Source organism: Meleagris gallopavo, chromosome 1 (assembly GCF_000146605.3).
Source record: "Meleagris gallopavo isolate NT-WF06-2002-E0010 breed Aviagen turkey brand Nicholas breeding stock chromosome 1, Turkey_5.1, whole genome shotgun sequence".
Classification (NCBI taxonomy): Eukaryota; Metazoa; Chordata; class Aves; order Galliformes; family Phasianidae; genus Meleagris; species Meleagris gallopavo.
The window spans coordinates 111,332,744-111,344,812 of record NC_015011.2 but is presented as its reverse complement, the minus strand read 5'-3'; the positions used below and the strand labels follow the sequence as shown (position 1 = coordinate 111,344,812).

General features: G+C 41.4%; 1 protein-coding gene across 4 annotated transcripts in view; it reads left to right on the top strand.

Annotated features, from left to right (window-relative positions):
- Window positions 1–12,069, top strand: part of LOC100543754 (cytochrome b-245 heavy chain) — a 29,805-nt gene extending 17,736 nt beyond the window's left edge. For all 4 annotated transcript variants that reach the window (XM_019621651.2, XM_010725083.3, XM_003203011.4 and 1 more), the window contains 8 exons: window positions 496–686; window positions 5,719–5,848; window positions 6,438–6,530; window positions 7,376–7,629; window positions 7,902–8,064; window positions 8,850–8,996; window positions 10,120–10,244; window positions 10,971–12,069. In XM_019621651.2, the coding sequence (XP_019477196.1) occupies window positions 496–686; window positions 5,719–5,848; window positions 6,438–6,530; window positions 7,376–7,629; window positions 7,902–8,064; window positions 8,850–8,996; window positions 10,120–10,244; window positions 10,971–11,097 (1,230 nt within the window). In that variant the 3' untranslated portion in view covers window positions 11,098–12,069. The remainder of the gene's footprint in view (window positions 1–495; window positions 687–5,718; window positions 5,849–6,437; window positions 6,531–7,375; window positions 7,630–7,901; window positions 8,065–8,849; window positions 8,997–10,119; window positions 10,245–10,970) is intronic.

Here is a 12,069-nt window from a genome sequence, read left to right as displayed (position 1 = left end):
AAAAAAAGAAAAGAAAAACAGAAAAAGAAAACAGAGAAAGAAACCTCTCCATTTCTCAGAAGCCCTGAGAATCTGATGTTCTTGTAAACTGATAGACCCACAACTGCCCAGCACCATTAAAAATAAGAGCTTTAGTTCAGCTCTCTAAGTATGGACGTGGGGGACTTAAGCTTTAGCAAGAGAGCTATGCACAAATGTTCATTTTTCCCACACACATATTGCTGAGCAGTAGCAGAATAAGAAATAGTCCTTGGTGTGCAGATAGGTATGAAACCCTTTGTTTCTATTCTTACTTTCTCTAGTAGGAGTAATCTGCAGTGCAACAAAATTGGAGTGCGTTTTCAATGCATTGTTGGCAAATTCACACACAGAGGATAACCTAAAGATTTGCAACAGGGTGAAGGATCTGGCAAGTGAGATAGACTGATGGTTCAGCTGCCTTAGCTTTGGTGTAACAACCCCTTACTTTGACCAACATGTGCAATTATTTCACAGAATCCTGTTGGGGGCTTATATGTGGCTTTCACGTACTTGGCTGGTCTCACCGGTGTTATCATCACTCTGGCCCTCATACTGATCATCACATCATCCACCAAAATCATCCGAAGATCATATTTTGAAGTGTTTTGGTACACTCACCATCTATTTGTCATCTTCTTTATTGGCCTTGTCATCCATGGTGCTGGGTGAGTATTTGCACTTATCATATAATACATGATCACTACTCTGTTTTAGCTTCAAACTCTCTACTCATAGAAGCATATAGAGACTTGAGTCACTAAGGAGCAGTTATTTCTGCAGGTAATGATGTGCCAGTATAGGCTCTGAGGCCAACAGGCTCTCAGATACATACAGCAATTATTCACATGCATGAGACTGTATGAGACTCGGGCATGCTTAAGCTCACTGATAATCAACTTCTTAGGATATTTAAATTCAGAATATTTTTTTCAAAGTGCCTATTTCTAATTCTTAATTCATCTCTGAAACCTAAAAGGAATTACATCACACACGTGCTCTAGCACCTGACCACCCTTTCAGAGATGAAATTTTTCCTAATATGCAACCTGAACCTCCCCTGATGCAACTTAAGGCCATTACCTCTATTCCTATCTCTGTTAGCTAGGAGAAGAGGCTGCTCCCCACTTTGCCACAACTTCCTTTCAGGTAGCTGTAGAGAGCAATATGGTCTCCCCTAAGCCTCCTCTTCTCCAGAATAAACAATCCCAGTTCTTTTAGCCACTCTTCATAAGACTTATGCTCTAGATGCCTCACCGTCTTTGTTGCCCTGCTCTGGACACACTCCAGGGCCTTGATGCTTTTCTTGTAGTGAGAAGCCCAAAACTGAACACAGTACTCAAATTGCAGCCTTACCAGAGCTGAGTACAGGGGGATTCTCACTTCCCTGCTCCTGCTGACTGCACTATTTCTGATACAAGCCAGGATGCATTTTGCCTTCTTGGCCACCTGGGCACACCAATGGCTCATGTTCAGCTGAATGTTGACCAACATCCCCAGGTCTATTTCTTTCATATAGTCTTCCAGCCACTCTGCCCCAAGCCTGTAATGTTGTCTGGGGTTGTTGTGGCCAAAATGCAGGACCTGGCCCTTGGTCTTGGTGAACTTCATCCATTGGCCTCAGCCCATCAATCCAGCCTGTCCAGATCCCTCTGAAGGGCCTTCCTACCCTTGGGCAGATCAACACTTCCCTTCACCTTGTTGTCTTCTGCAAACTTAGTGAAGGTGTATCCAATTGCCTCATCAGTAAAGATACTGAACAAGACAGGCCCCATTAGTGACCTCTGGGGATCACCACTCATGACTGGCCATGGGCTGGATTTGACTCTATTAACCACCACTCTCAGGGCCCAACCATCCAGCCAGTTCTTTACCCAGCAAAGAATGTACCTGTCCAAGCCACGGGCTGACAGCTTCCCTAGGAGGATACTGTGGGAGACAGAATCCAAGGCTTTGCTGAAGCCTAGGTAGACCACATCAACAGCCTTTCCCTCATCCACCAGAAGGTCATCCAGTCATAGAAGGTGATCAAGTTGGTTGAGCAGGACCTGCTTTTTGTGAATCTGTGCTGACTGGGCCTGATCCCCTGGTTGTCCCACACTTACTATGTGATCTCATTCAAGATGTTCTGTTCCATCTCCTTCCCTGCCACTGAAATCAGGCTGACAGGCCTGTAGTTCCCCAGAGGCTCCTTATGATCTTTCTTGTAGATGAGAGTCACATTGGCAAACCTCCTGTCCTCTGGGACCTCTCTGGTTGACCAGGAGTGCTGATGGATGGTAGAAAGCAGCTTGACAATCACCTCCATCAGGTCCCTCGGCACCCTTGAGTAGATCCCATCCAGCCCCATGGATTTGTGGCAGTCTAGATTGAATTAAAGGTCTCTAACTGTCTCCACCTGAATTGTGGGGAGTTTATTCTGCTCCCTATCCCAGATTTCCAAGTCTGGAGGTAAAGTACCCCAAGGATCGCTGGTCTGACTGTTAAAGACAGATGTAAAGAAGGCATTGAGAACATCAGCCTTTTCCTTATCCTCAGAGGTCATGTTTCAGTAAAAGATGGATATTCTCTTTAGTCCTCCTCTTATTGTTAATATATTTGTAAAAAAAGTTCTTTATCCTCTTTTGCTACAATGGCCAGGCTCAGTGCAAGCTGGGCTTCTGTCTTTCTAATTTTTTTCCTGCATATCCTAGCAAATTCTTTGTACTCTCCCAGAGTTGTCCATCCCTTCTTCCACAGGAGGTAAACTCTTTTTCCTCCTGGGGCCTTCGAGAAAGCTCACTGGTCATCCACACTGGTCTTCTTCCCTGCTGACTCATCTGACAGCACAGGGGGACATCCTGCTCCTGTGGCTCTAAGAATTCCTTGTTGAGGAGCGACCAGCCTTCCTGGACACCTTTCCCCTTTAGGACTGAATCCCAAGAGACCCTCCCTGCCAGTCTCCTGTCTGTCCTCTGAAAGTCCCAGGTTTTTGCTGGCCCCCCTGCTGACATCACCAAGAATTGAGAATTCTGCTGGTGACTCTGTCCAAGATAGATAGCTCCTGACCTCCACATCTTCCACCAGTCCTTCTCTGTGAACAGCAGGTCTAGCAGGGCTCCTTCCCTGGTAGGCTGTCTTATCAGCTGCATCACAAAGTTGTCTTTCACACACTCCAGAAACCTCCTAAACTGCTTCCTCTATGCTGTATTATATTTCCAGCATATATCAAGGAAGCTGAAGTCCCCCATGAGAGCAAGGGCTACTGATCACGTAACTTCTGCCAGCTGCTCGTGGGATGCCTCATCGATCTCTTCATCCTAGTTAGGCTGTCTGTAACATACCCCTACCAGAACGTCAGTCCTGTTGGCCTTCCAAAATGAAACTTCAGTTTCATTTTATAAAACTACAGAACTGATGCATGAAAAGAATGCTTAAGTATCCAAGGCACGTTTCATAGTTCATAGATATACTGTGTTACCCATTTAAAATGAAATTCTAGGTCTTAAAATTAGTTGAGGATTCAGAGCACTGGAAAGTGTCTTAAAAATGCCCAATAATTATGACTATTCAACAATACTTCCTCTTAGTCTAGTAGCACCAGAAAAAAAAAAAAAAGACAGAAATGAGACTACAGCAGGAAGAACAGAAATAGAAGGCAGATGAGAATCCCCACCAGCATGTTTGTCCATTTTGACTTCTGAAACAAGAAGAATGTTAGAGCAAAAATTGAAGGAGAAGAACAAACGGCATTTGTTTCCTCTGGAAATATCATATAACTACCGACAAAATGTCTGAACTTTTCAGCAGTTACTACACGATGCTATTAGAAAGCAAACATTGCTTTTTCTAACAGTCAGTGAGTAGTATATATTTCATAAAAGTGGACTTTTTGTTCTTTCAGTGATGACTATACTTTCACCATTTTAATACAGTACTGAAAAGTTTAGGCAGCAGTGGGAATCCATGTGGTTGTCAGGCACCGCTTTGGGAGGAGGTGAATACAGAAGTATGATCTGACACTCTCAACATGTTTGAAAGACACACAGATGTCATTTTATCTCGAGACAGAAGGCTGTGACAAACATGTATATAAATACATACGAATATGTAGAAAACTGAAGAACGCATAGTTAATGGAATGAAGAGGGCAGATGCAAGCTGTTATAGTACTTTTTAGTGCTGATGTTATTTGTCTATTAGTTACACGTCACAGATAGAAATACTGATCCTTCCTATCAATAGTAAATGTAAGGAGGAAGGAGTACAGAGATTCAGATCACTCTGCTTTGCAAAGTAAAATTTTTAACAGAAAAAGAAGAAATTAGAAGGCCATATTGCTGAAGGCTTAATTGCAATCTTGGAAGATCATCTACAGCATGTAGTAAGTGAAAATAAGTCTTTTCCTTTCCTTATACAGGCTACTGGCTTGTCAGACTTCGAAGGGAGTGTAGAGCAGGGTGAAAACCACTAGCCCTTAAGCAACGGGCTCAGGAGTGGCAGAAAACAGGCAGAAAATGGGCTCCTCCCATTCCTATAAATCACTCCAAGGTCAGCTCAGATGAAGCCCTTGTCACTGTTGGGGAAGTGAATTGCAGCCGATGTTGTTCCTGAAAATTGTAACTCATGATGCTCCTGGGACAGTGACATTTCTTCCCTTTATTTTTTAGGCAGGATGTTAGTCAAACCCTTAATGAGGAAGAGATTCATTAGTAATATCTATAAGCAGTGAAATCTTTTAACCTTTGATATATTTGTCACTTAAACCTGGGCATACATATGACTTAGATACCTAGTTTCTTTGAAATGTTAGAAACACAGTCAAGTTCAAGGAAATTGAGCTTGAAAAGCAGAAAGGGAAGTCATGGGAAGAAAATATCAACAGAGTTATATTGGCATAAAACCAAACAGTCTGATCAGAATCAGATCATTTCAATGGAAAGTCATTAGATCTTAACCTACTAATTATCATCATATGGGGGGCTCTGATGTGGCCCTGAGGTTGGTAGAACTTCACACAGATGCAAGAAATAGTGAACATGATCAAAATATATTTTTACTTCTCAAAACTGAATTCTTTTTCCAGCATCCATTCTGCTGAACTGGAGCAATCAGGCTTCTCTATAATAAAATAAATGAACAAAACAAAACAAGCAAAGCTCAAGTTAGAATGTTGAGTCTAGATTATCAACTAACATCAGCTTGCTTTGAGTTAAGTCAGCTAACGTAGCTCCTTTGAGCTAGAGGAACCTGTGTCCATCACACCAAATAAAGATCTACTCTACAGTTGTAAAGAGAGAGAAATTACCAAAGGAATAATGTTCTTCGGAAAAGGCTCTCCTTGATTTTTAAAAAGAAGAACAGAAATCATTGCTGCAGTGAACAATAGGAAACTTTATTATTGATTATTGAGCCCACTCCATGTTTCATTTTTCTTATTGAAGGAAAAAGTAGGATTGTTTTGAAAAGAATTGAGTTTTCCTATTGTAATTACACTCTGGAAGTGATAATAAATGTACCTCACAGTTCCTCACCTGATCTCGTAGTCGGTATCTCCCCCTACAGTGTTTTGGATAGATCAGAGCCATACAGAGGTATCAAAAGGTGCAATAGTACTGCAGGAGTCCATAACTACACAGAAAAAGAATACATAGAATAACAGTAAGTAACAGATATTCCTTAATTCCCATCTTACTCCCTTAATGTTTTGCATTTTTTCAGGCGCATTGTGCGGGGACAGACAGCTATGAGTCTGGCTGAACATATTCCAGAGATGTGCTCTAAGAATTTCACTGACTGGGGAAAGAAAGGAGCTTGCCCAGTCCCCCAGTTTGCAGGGAATCCTCCTATGGTAAGAAAAAATCCAGTACAAAAAAATTACTTTTACTCTTTTTGTTAAATAGTGTATAAACTTGCCGTACAAAGTAGTTTTCTTTACATTAAGCAAGATTTCCACATAATGGAATGTAACCCAAAATGGACTACAGACAATCCACTTCCAGTGCCTTGTAACAACAGCACAACTAACAGGCAAAACAGATGAGTAAATCTGAGAACTGTTTACCAAAGTGTATTTCGTAGTCATGGGGGTTCCATAAATTGCTATAATCTACATAATAGTTTCACATTATTAATAGCCTGATGATCATTAACAGAAAATTAATATCCAGACTTAGGCAGAGACAAAATCATTCATAGGAAATTATGATGCCGTACCTATAATAACAACTAAACATGCAAATACAATTCTCAACAAAGACAGAAATTCCCCCTCTGAACAGAACTCAGTTTGAAGATGTCATGTATTTTAACTGTTCCTTACTCTGGTTGATAAATAACGTGCAACTTGAATTTAATATCTGTTTATAGTGTTTCAGAAATTCAATGTAATCTCGGTTGCCATCTTTGTAATTTAACTTCCCATTTTATTCTGTTAACAGACATGGAAATGGGTAGTAGGTCCCATGTTTTTGTACCTCTGTGAGAGGCTGGTGCGGTTTTGGAGATCACAGCAGAAGGTTGTTATCACAAAGGTATGTGTTGCTGCTATGCTTAACTCTGGGCTAAACACTAGCAGTTTTTCTAGATGGTGCAGCAAAGCCAGCAGTTCCTACATGTCATACAGTGTTTTCAACTAAAGAAATCTCAAGAAAGTCATGGTTTCTAACAGGCAAAAAAAGTACTACTCTCTAACATCCAAGTGTAGTTTTTTCTAAGCCTGTCTCCAAAAGAGTGCAGGAAGAAAAAGTTAGCTAAGTACAATACTGAATTGTGGAGAAGAGAAATTAATTTTCTACATATCTGCATAAATTTTAGCAATGTAAATATTCCACATTCCCTGGCACAGAATCACAGAATTGTCAGGTTTGCAAGGGACCTCCAAAGATCATGTAGCCAACCTCCCCTGCCAAAGCAGGTTTCCTAAAGTAGGTTGCACAGGAAAGCATTTAGGTGTTTTTTTTGGTATTTCCAGACTCCACAGACTCTCTGGGCAATCTTGTCACAGGGCACCACCAAAAATAGCCTGGGCCCATCTTCTTGACACCCACCCTTTAGATATTTGTAAGCACTGATAAGATCCCCTCTCAGTCTCCCCTTCTCCAGGCTGAACAGTTCCCACTCTGACCCGTCCCTTTTGGAGTGACCACAAGCGTGATACGAAAAAGTACTTTAGCCAAAAATTTAGCATCTTCTGCAGTCTTTCACTTGGCTGTCAGGCACTGCTCCTCGCTCCCCATTCTGCTGGGAACATTTCACCTGCTTTTCCTGCTCTGTAGAAGAGGGCAGTGCTAGCAATGAAAAATGTAGATAAAACCAGTGAACAGGGAAGATACCCTTTTACTTCTGCCTTTTTTTTCCCTTGTCCCTCTTACTGTAGGTGGTGATTCATCCCTTTAAGACAATTGAGCTCCAGATGATGAAGAAAGGTTTCAAGATGGAGGTCGGGCAATACATTTTTGTCAAATGTCCAGCAGTGTCTAAACTGGAATGGCATCCGTTCACATTAACCTCTGCCCCAGAAGAGGATTACTTCAGCATTCATGTCCGTATTGTAGGGGACTGGACAGAGGGCTTGTTCAATGCCTGTGGATGTGATAAGCAGGAATTCCAGGAAGCATGGAAGTTGCCCAAGTATGTACAGAGTCAAGCATTGTAAAGTCAACCAAAATCTAGGGCAGCTGAAATTTTGGTTAACCTGGTTGGTGGCATCTGTGATACAACCCTTAACAACTTCTGTCATGGATGTTGGTCTTAGACTGCTCCTGTCGGTTCCCCCCTCTACAAATTCCACCTTTTCTTTTACTTTCTGGTGCAACAGGCAAATACTTTACCTTTCTGTTGTTGTTTTAAATGATGCTAATAAATATTCACTAGCTATTTCTTCAATGTTCTTTTGATTTCAGGATAGCTGTAGATGGCCCCTTTGGAACTGCCAGTGAGGACGTGTTCAGTTATGAAACTGTTATGCTGGTTGGAGCCGGGATAGGGGTGACGCCATTCGCATCTGTGCTCAAGTCTGTCTGGTACAAATACTGCCACGATGCAACCAACCTAAAACTTAAGAAGGTACGTGCCCTCTTTGTCACAGAGATTTCCCAGAACCCATTCAGTTGTTGGAGGACCAACGGTCAAAATCAAAACAGTCCCAGAAAAGTGATCGTGGAAGCTGGAGGATCAAAACTGCAGAAGAAAAGAGAAAGACAGAAAGAAATACCGTAGGAGCAAAATTCAACACTCAAATCCTGGCTGTTGTCGTGGGGATTTCCACCTGTGTTGGAAGTGCCATTCAAGCCGTGCAGGACACACAAGACATGCCATTAATTCACAGGCACTAACTACAGCTCATGCAAACATTGTATACCTTCTCTAAGAACAGAGAGAGTAACTCTGAGTCAGTGGAAGCACAAAGCTACCATCCTCTTCTCACCTCCCTGGAAAGTCCCTGTGCAGAGGTGTGGGGTCACATGCAGTTACGTTTGTATTCATTGGACAGAACTGGTTTTGCTACTTGCTTTAATTTACCTTCCCTGCTAGCAGATGGGAGATAGAATCTACCAAAGTCATTATTTTATGTTCTAACAAACTGTTTCACTGGGATAAAACTGGTGAAAACATCCCCAACTACAAATGTGACCCACCAGCAGAAGAGAGAGAGAAAGATATTTCCTTGTTCTGCTTCACAACCCTCTCACTATCCAAACTCCTAAATAGCTTCAGCATCAGCCTACCCATTTACTGAATTGGTCAGAGCAATATTTTTAAGAACTCTACCATCCTTCTTTAGTCAGCAAACAGAAACTCGGAAACCTAAGTACCTATGTCCCCTGACAGTCCTCTCTTCTCTCTTCCAGATCTATTTTTACTGGCTTTGCAGGGACACTCATGCCTTTGAATGGTTTGCTGATCTCTTGCAGTCTCTGGAGACTCAAATGCAGGAGAGGAATAATGCAGAGTTTCTCAGCTATAACATCTACCTTACTGGCTGGGATGAAACTCAGGTAACATCACTATGGAAAACATCACCACCTTGTGCCCCGAGGTTGATGTTAGCAAGTGTGTTATGTTTTAATAAATGTTCATATGGTCATTATTCCGAGCTTCCACATGACTCTCAGGGGTTTTAAGTGCAGATAATTATTACTCACTAGAACTTAGATGAGATTAGCTGCTGATGTGCACTGACTTTCTCTTTTTTTTTCACTCTGGCTGTGCATGCTGGGAAGTAGTATTTTCTTACAGCATCAACTTCGGCTCGCCCTGCAAGCATATCTAAGCCATTACTGCTTACAGAAAAGTTAATGCCATTTTGGGGAAGCTAATGCAAAAAATTTGAGTGATGGCAGCATATTTGTTTCAGAACATTCATGAGTTCTTTATGTGATCCCATGATTATAGGCTGGAGAAGAGTGATGAAGGAACAGCTCTTCCATGACTCGGTAGAGCATGTGATTCAATAAGGAAAGGTGCTCAGTCTGTTACTTTTAGTGGTGCTTTATTTCACTTATATCTCGCCTTTGAAAAATTGACTGTGTGTCTAAGTGCTGTAGCTCAACTACAGGGATAGAGTAGCAGTAAGGCAGGAAGTTACTTCACGCATACAGTGAAAAAAACATGAAGGAAAGAAGAAAAGTCATGCAATTCTTGGATTTGGAGAAAGTTCTAAGTTTCTTGGCTTCAGAACTCAGCAAGGGCTGAACTTTAGCCCTAAAACTGTCTTCTGTTTCCTCCTGCATCTACTTAGATGATTCTAGGTGAAATTTACATAGAGAGAGTAGACAAAATGTCCTCATATGAATCAGACCTTCCAGAGATCAAACTGGCAGAACTTCATTAAGGTCATAGGAAGGGAAAGAGTTGTTTCAATTTGCAGCTTTATTTTACAGTTCTTACAGGACTAAAACAGTTCATTGCAAAAGGAATATAATTGTTATGCGTTCAGAGTGTTCAGTTCTTCAGATAACCCAGACTGGGGGAAAGAGAGAGATGGACACTGCTGGTCAGGACTTTACTTGTGTTAATTTTCCTTTCTAAATACCATAAATTCTACAGGAATGTTCTTGGAATGCAAATAATATGGTGCATATTGTCATGGCACTATCCTTTGTCTTTCATTTCTCACAGGCCACTCATTTTGTAATGCATCATGAAGAGGAAAAGGATGTGATTACAGGCCTTAAACAGAAAACATTGTATGGAAGACCTAACTGGGAAAATGAGTTTAAAACCATTGCAAGGCAGCATCCAGGGTAATCTTGTACCAATTGAAAGTGTCTGTGAATGTCCTCTATTTAACTGCCGTAACAGCACAATCTTGTTCCTTTGACTGATAATGTTGATGATATTTTAATAACATGGTTTCAGCCATGATCTTGACATGGGGTTTCATCCCATCAGGTCTTGACCGATTTACTTTAACCTACAGTTTAAAAAAAAGAGCATCCGTATGTGGTGAGACACTCGATGCAGTGTCTAATCACTAGCAGATGTTTTAGGAAAAATATATCCCATCTTTCAAGTTGAAGTAGATAGGAATGAACTTCTAAATACTTCTAAAAATAACACCTTCTACCTCAAAAAACAAAACAAAACAAAACAAAAAAACAACACCTGAGTACAGATGACCTTTAGCTGAGCATCTGAACTTAGCAGGAAAAAAAACCTGATTTGTTCCTTTCACAACTTTTTGCCATGAACTCTTTGAGGCTTTACTTCACTGATTCCAGTGAGGTCAATAAAATTGTCTTCACTGACTTCTTCTGAGCTGAGATTTAACTCGCTACGTGGTTTAGAAGTGGCAATAAATGTCTCGCAAGTTTGAAGGGCTGATAAGTTTTAAAGGACAGACGTGCTGTTCTGCTTTAGTTCCTGTAGCTGAGAAAAAATACTTGCTGCTAGAGAACATAAGATTGATTTACATGAACATCCAGCGACTCTATGTCTAGTTCCTGACCATGTTTCCATTTTCTTAACAGTTCCAGAATAGGTGTTTTCCTCTGTGGACCTGAGGGCCTCGCTGACACGCTCAACAAGCAGAGCATCAGCAACTCAGAAGCTGACCCACGAGGAGTACACTTCATTTTTAACAAGGAAAACTTCTAACTCCCAGACACGTGGCGGTCATTCAGTCCGCCAAAGTCTGAACGCTGACCTCTTTCTGTTTGGAATCTGGGGAGGACAGCCCAGCTTCTAATCTCAGCTACACTAACACATATCCCTTTGCTTCTTTGGAGTTATTTTGATGCTGTGGTAAAGAATCAAGTTTCACCTTAGGAAAGTTTGCACTGCCCCCCACATGCTGGCAATTTAGCCGAAACTTATTTGTCTTCATGAGGGGATTTCCTCTCAAATAACTGCCTTTATCCTCCTGTTATTCATAATGACTGCTGAAGGTTCTACGCAGCCATATGCATTTGGGATCCAATTCACATTGATAAAGCTTAATGCTATTAAACAAGAAAGCATTCTGGTGTAATGCTTGCTACTTAGAGACAGCTTATGCTGGCTATAGAGAGTACTTCGAAATGGGAATTTAGGAAAGGGTGAAGGGGAAAGATTTCTCCTTAAACAGGAAATCTGCTTTGAACACAAGCATCTCTCAGGTTTCCAAAGACAAGCCTAAACACCCTGTCCAGGAGGTAGTGTGAGCAGCTGAACAGCAGCCAGCTCTCTTTAGGAAAGCAGAGTACTGAAAAGGAGCCACCTGGATGTCAGAGTACCACTGCCACCATGCCACAGCTGCAGTCAAGTTTGCAGACAAGTTTGTGCAGCCATCTGGTCATATGTGGCATATTTTACACTCCCACCTTGCAAGACCTGATGTGTTCTCCCTTTAAACCATTTGTAAACGTTATCTAAGCACTATGCGCTACCTCAGAAGGACAGATTATCATTTTGTTATATATGAATAGGAAACTGCCATATGACACATCTGAAAGGCAGGAAGTCACAGCTGGTAAACGCTAGTACAAATCAACCCTGGGGGAAATTTTCAGTTCTTTCCCTCAAAAGGGCCATGTTTAAATCTACATAATTCTGTTTGCAATCCACTTATTAAATGAGAACAGAGTTTAA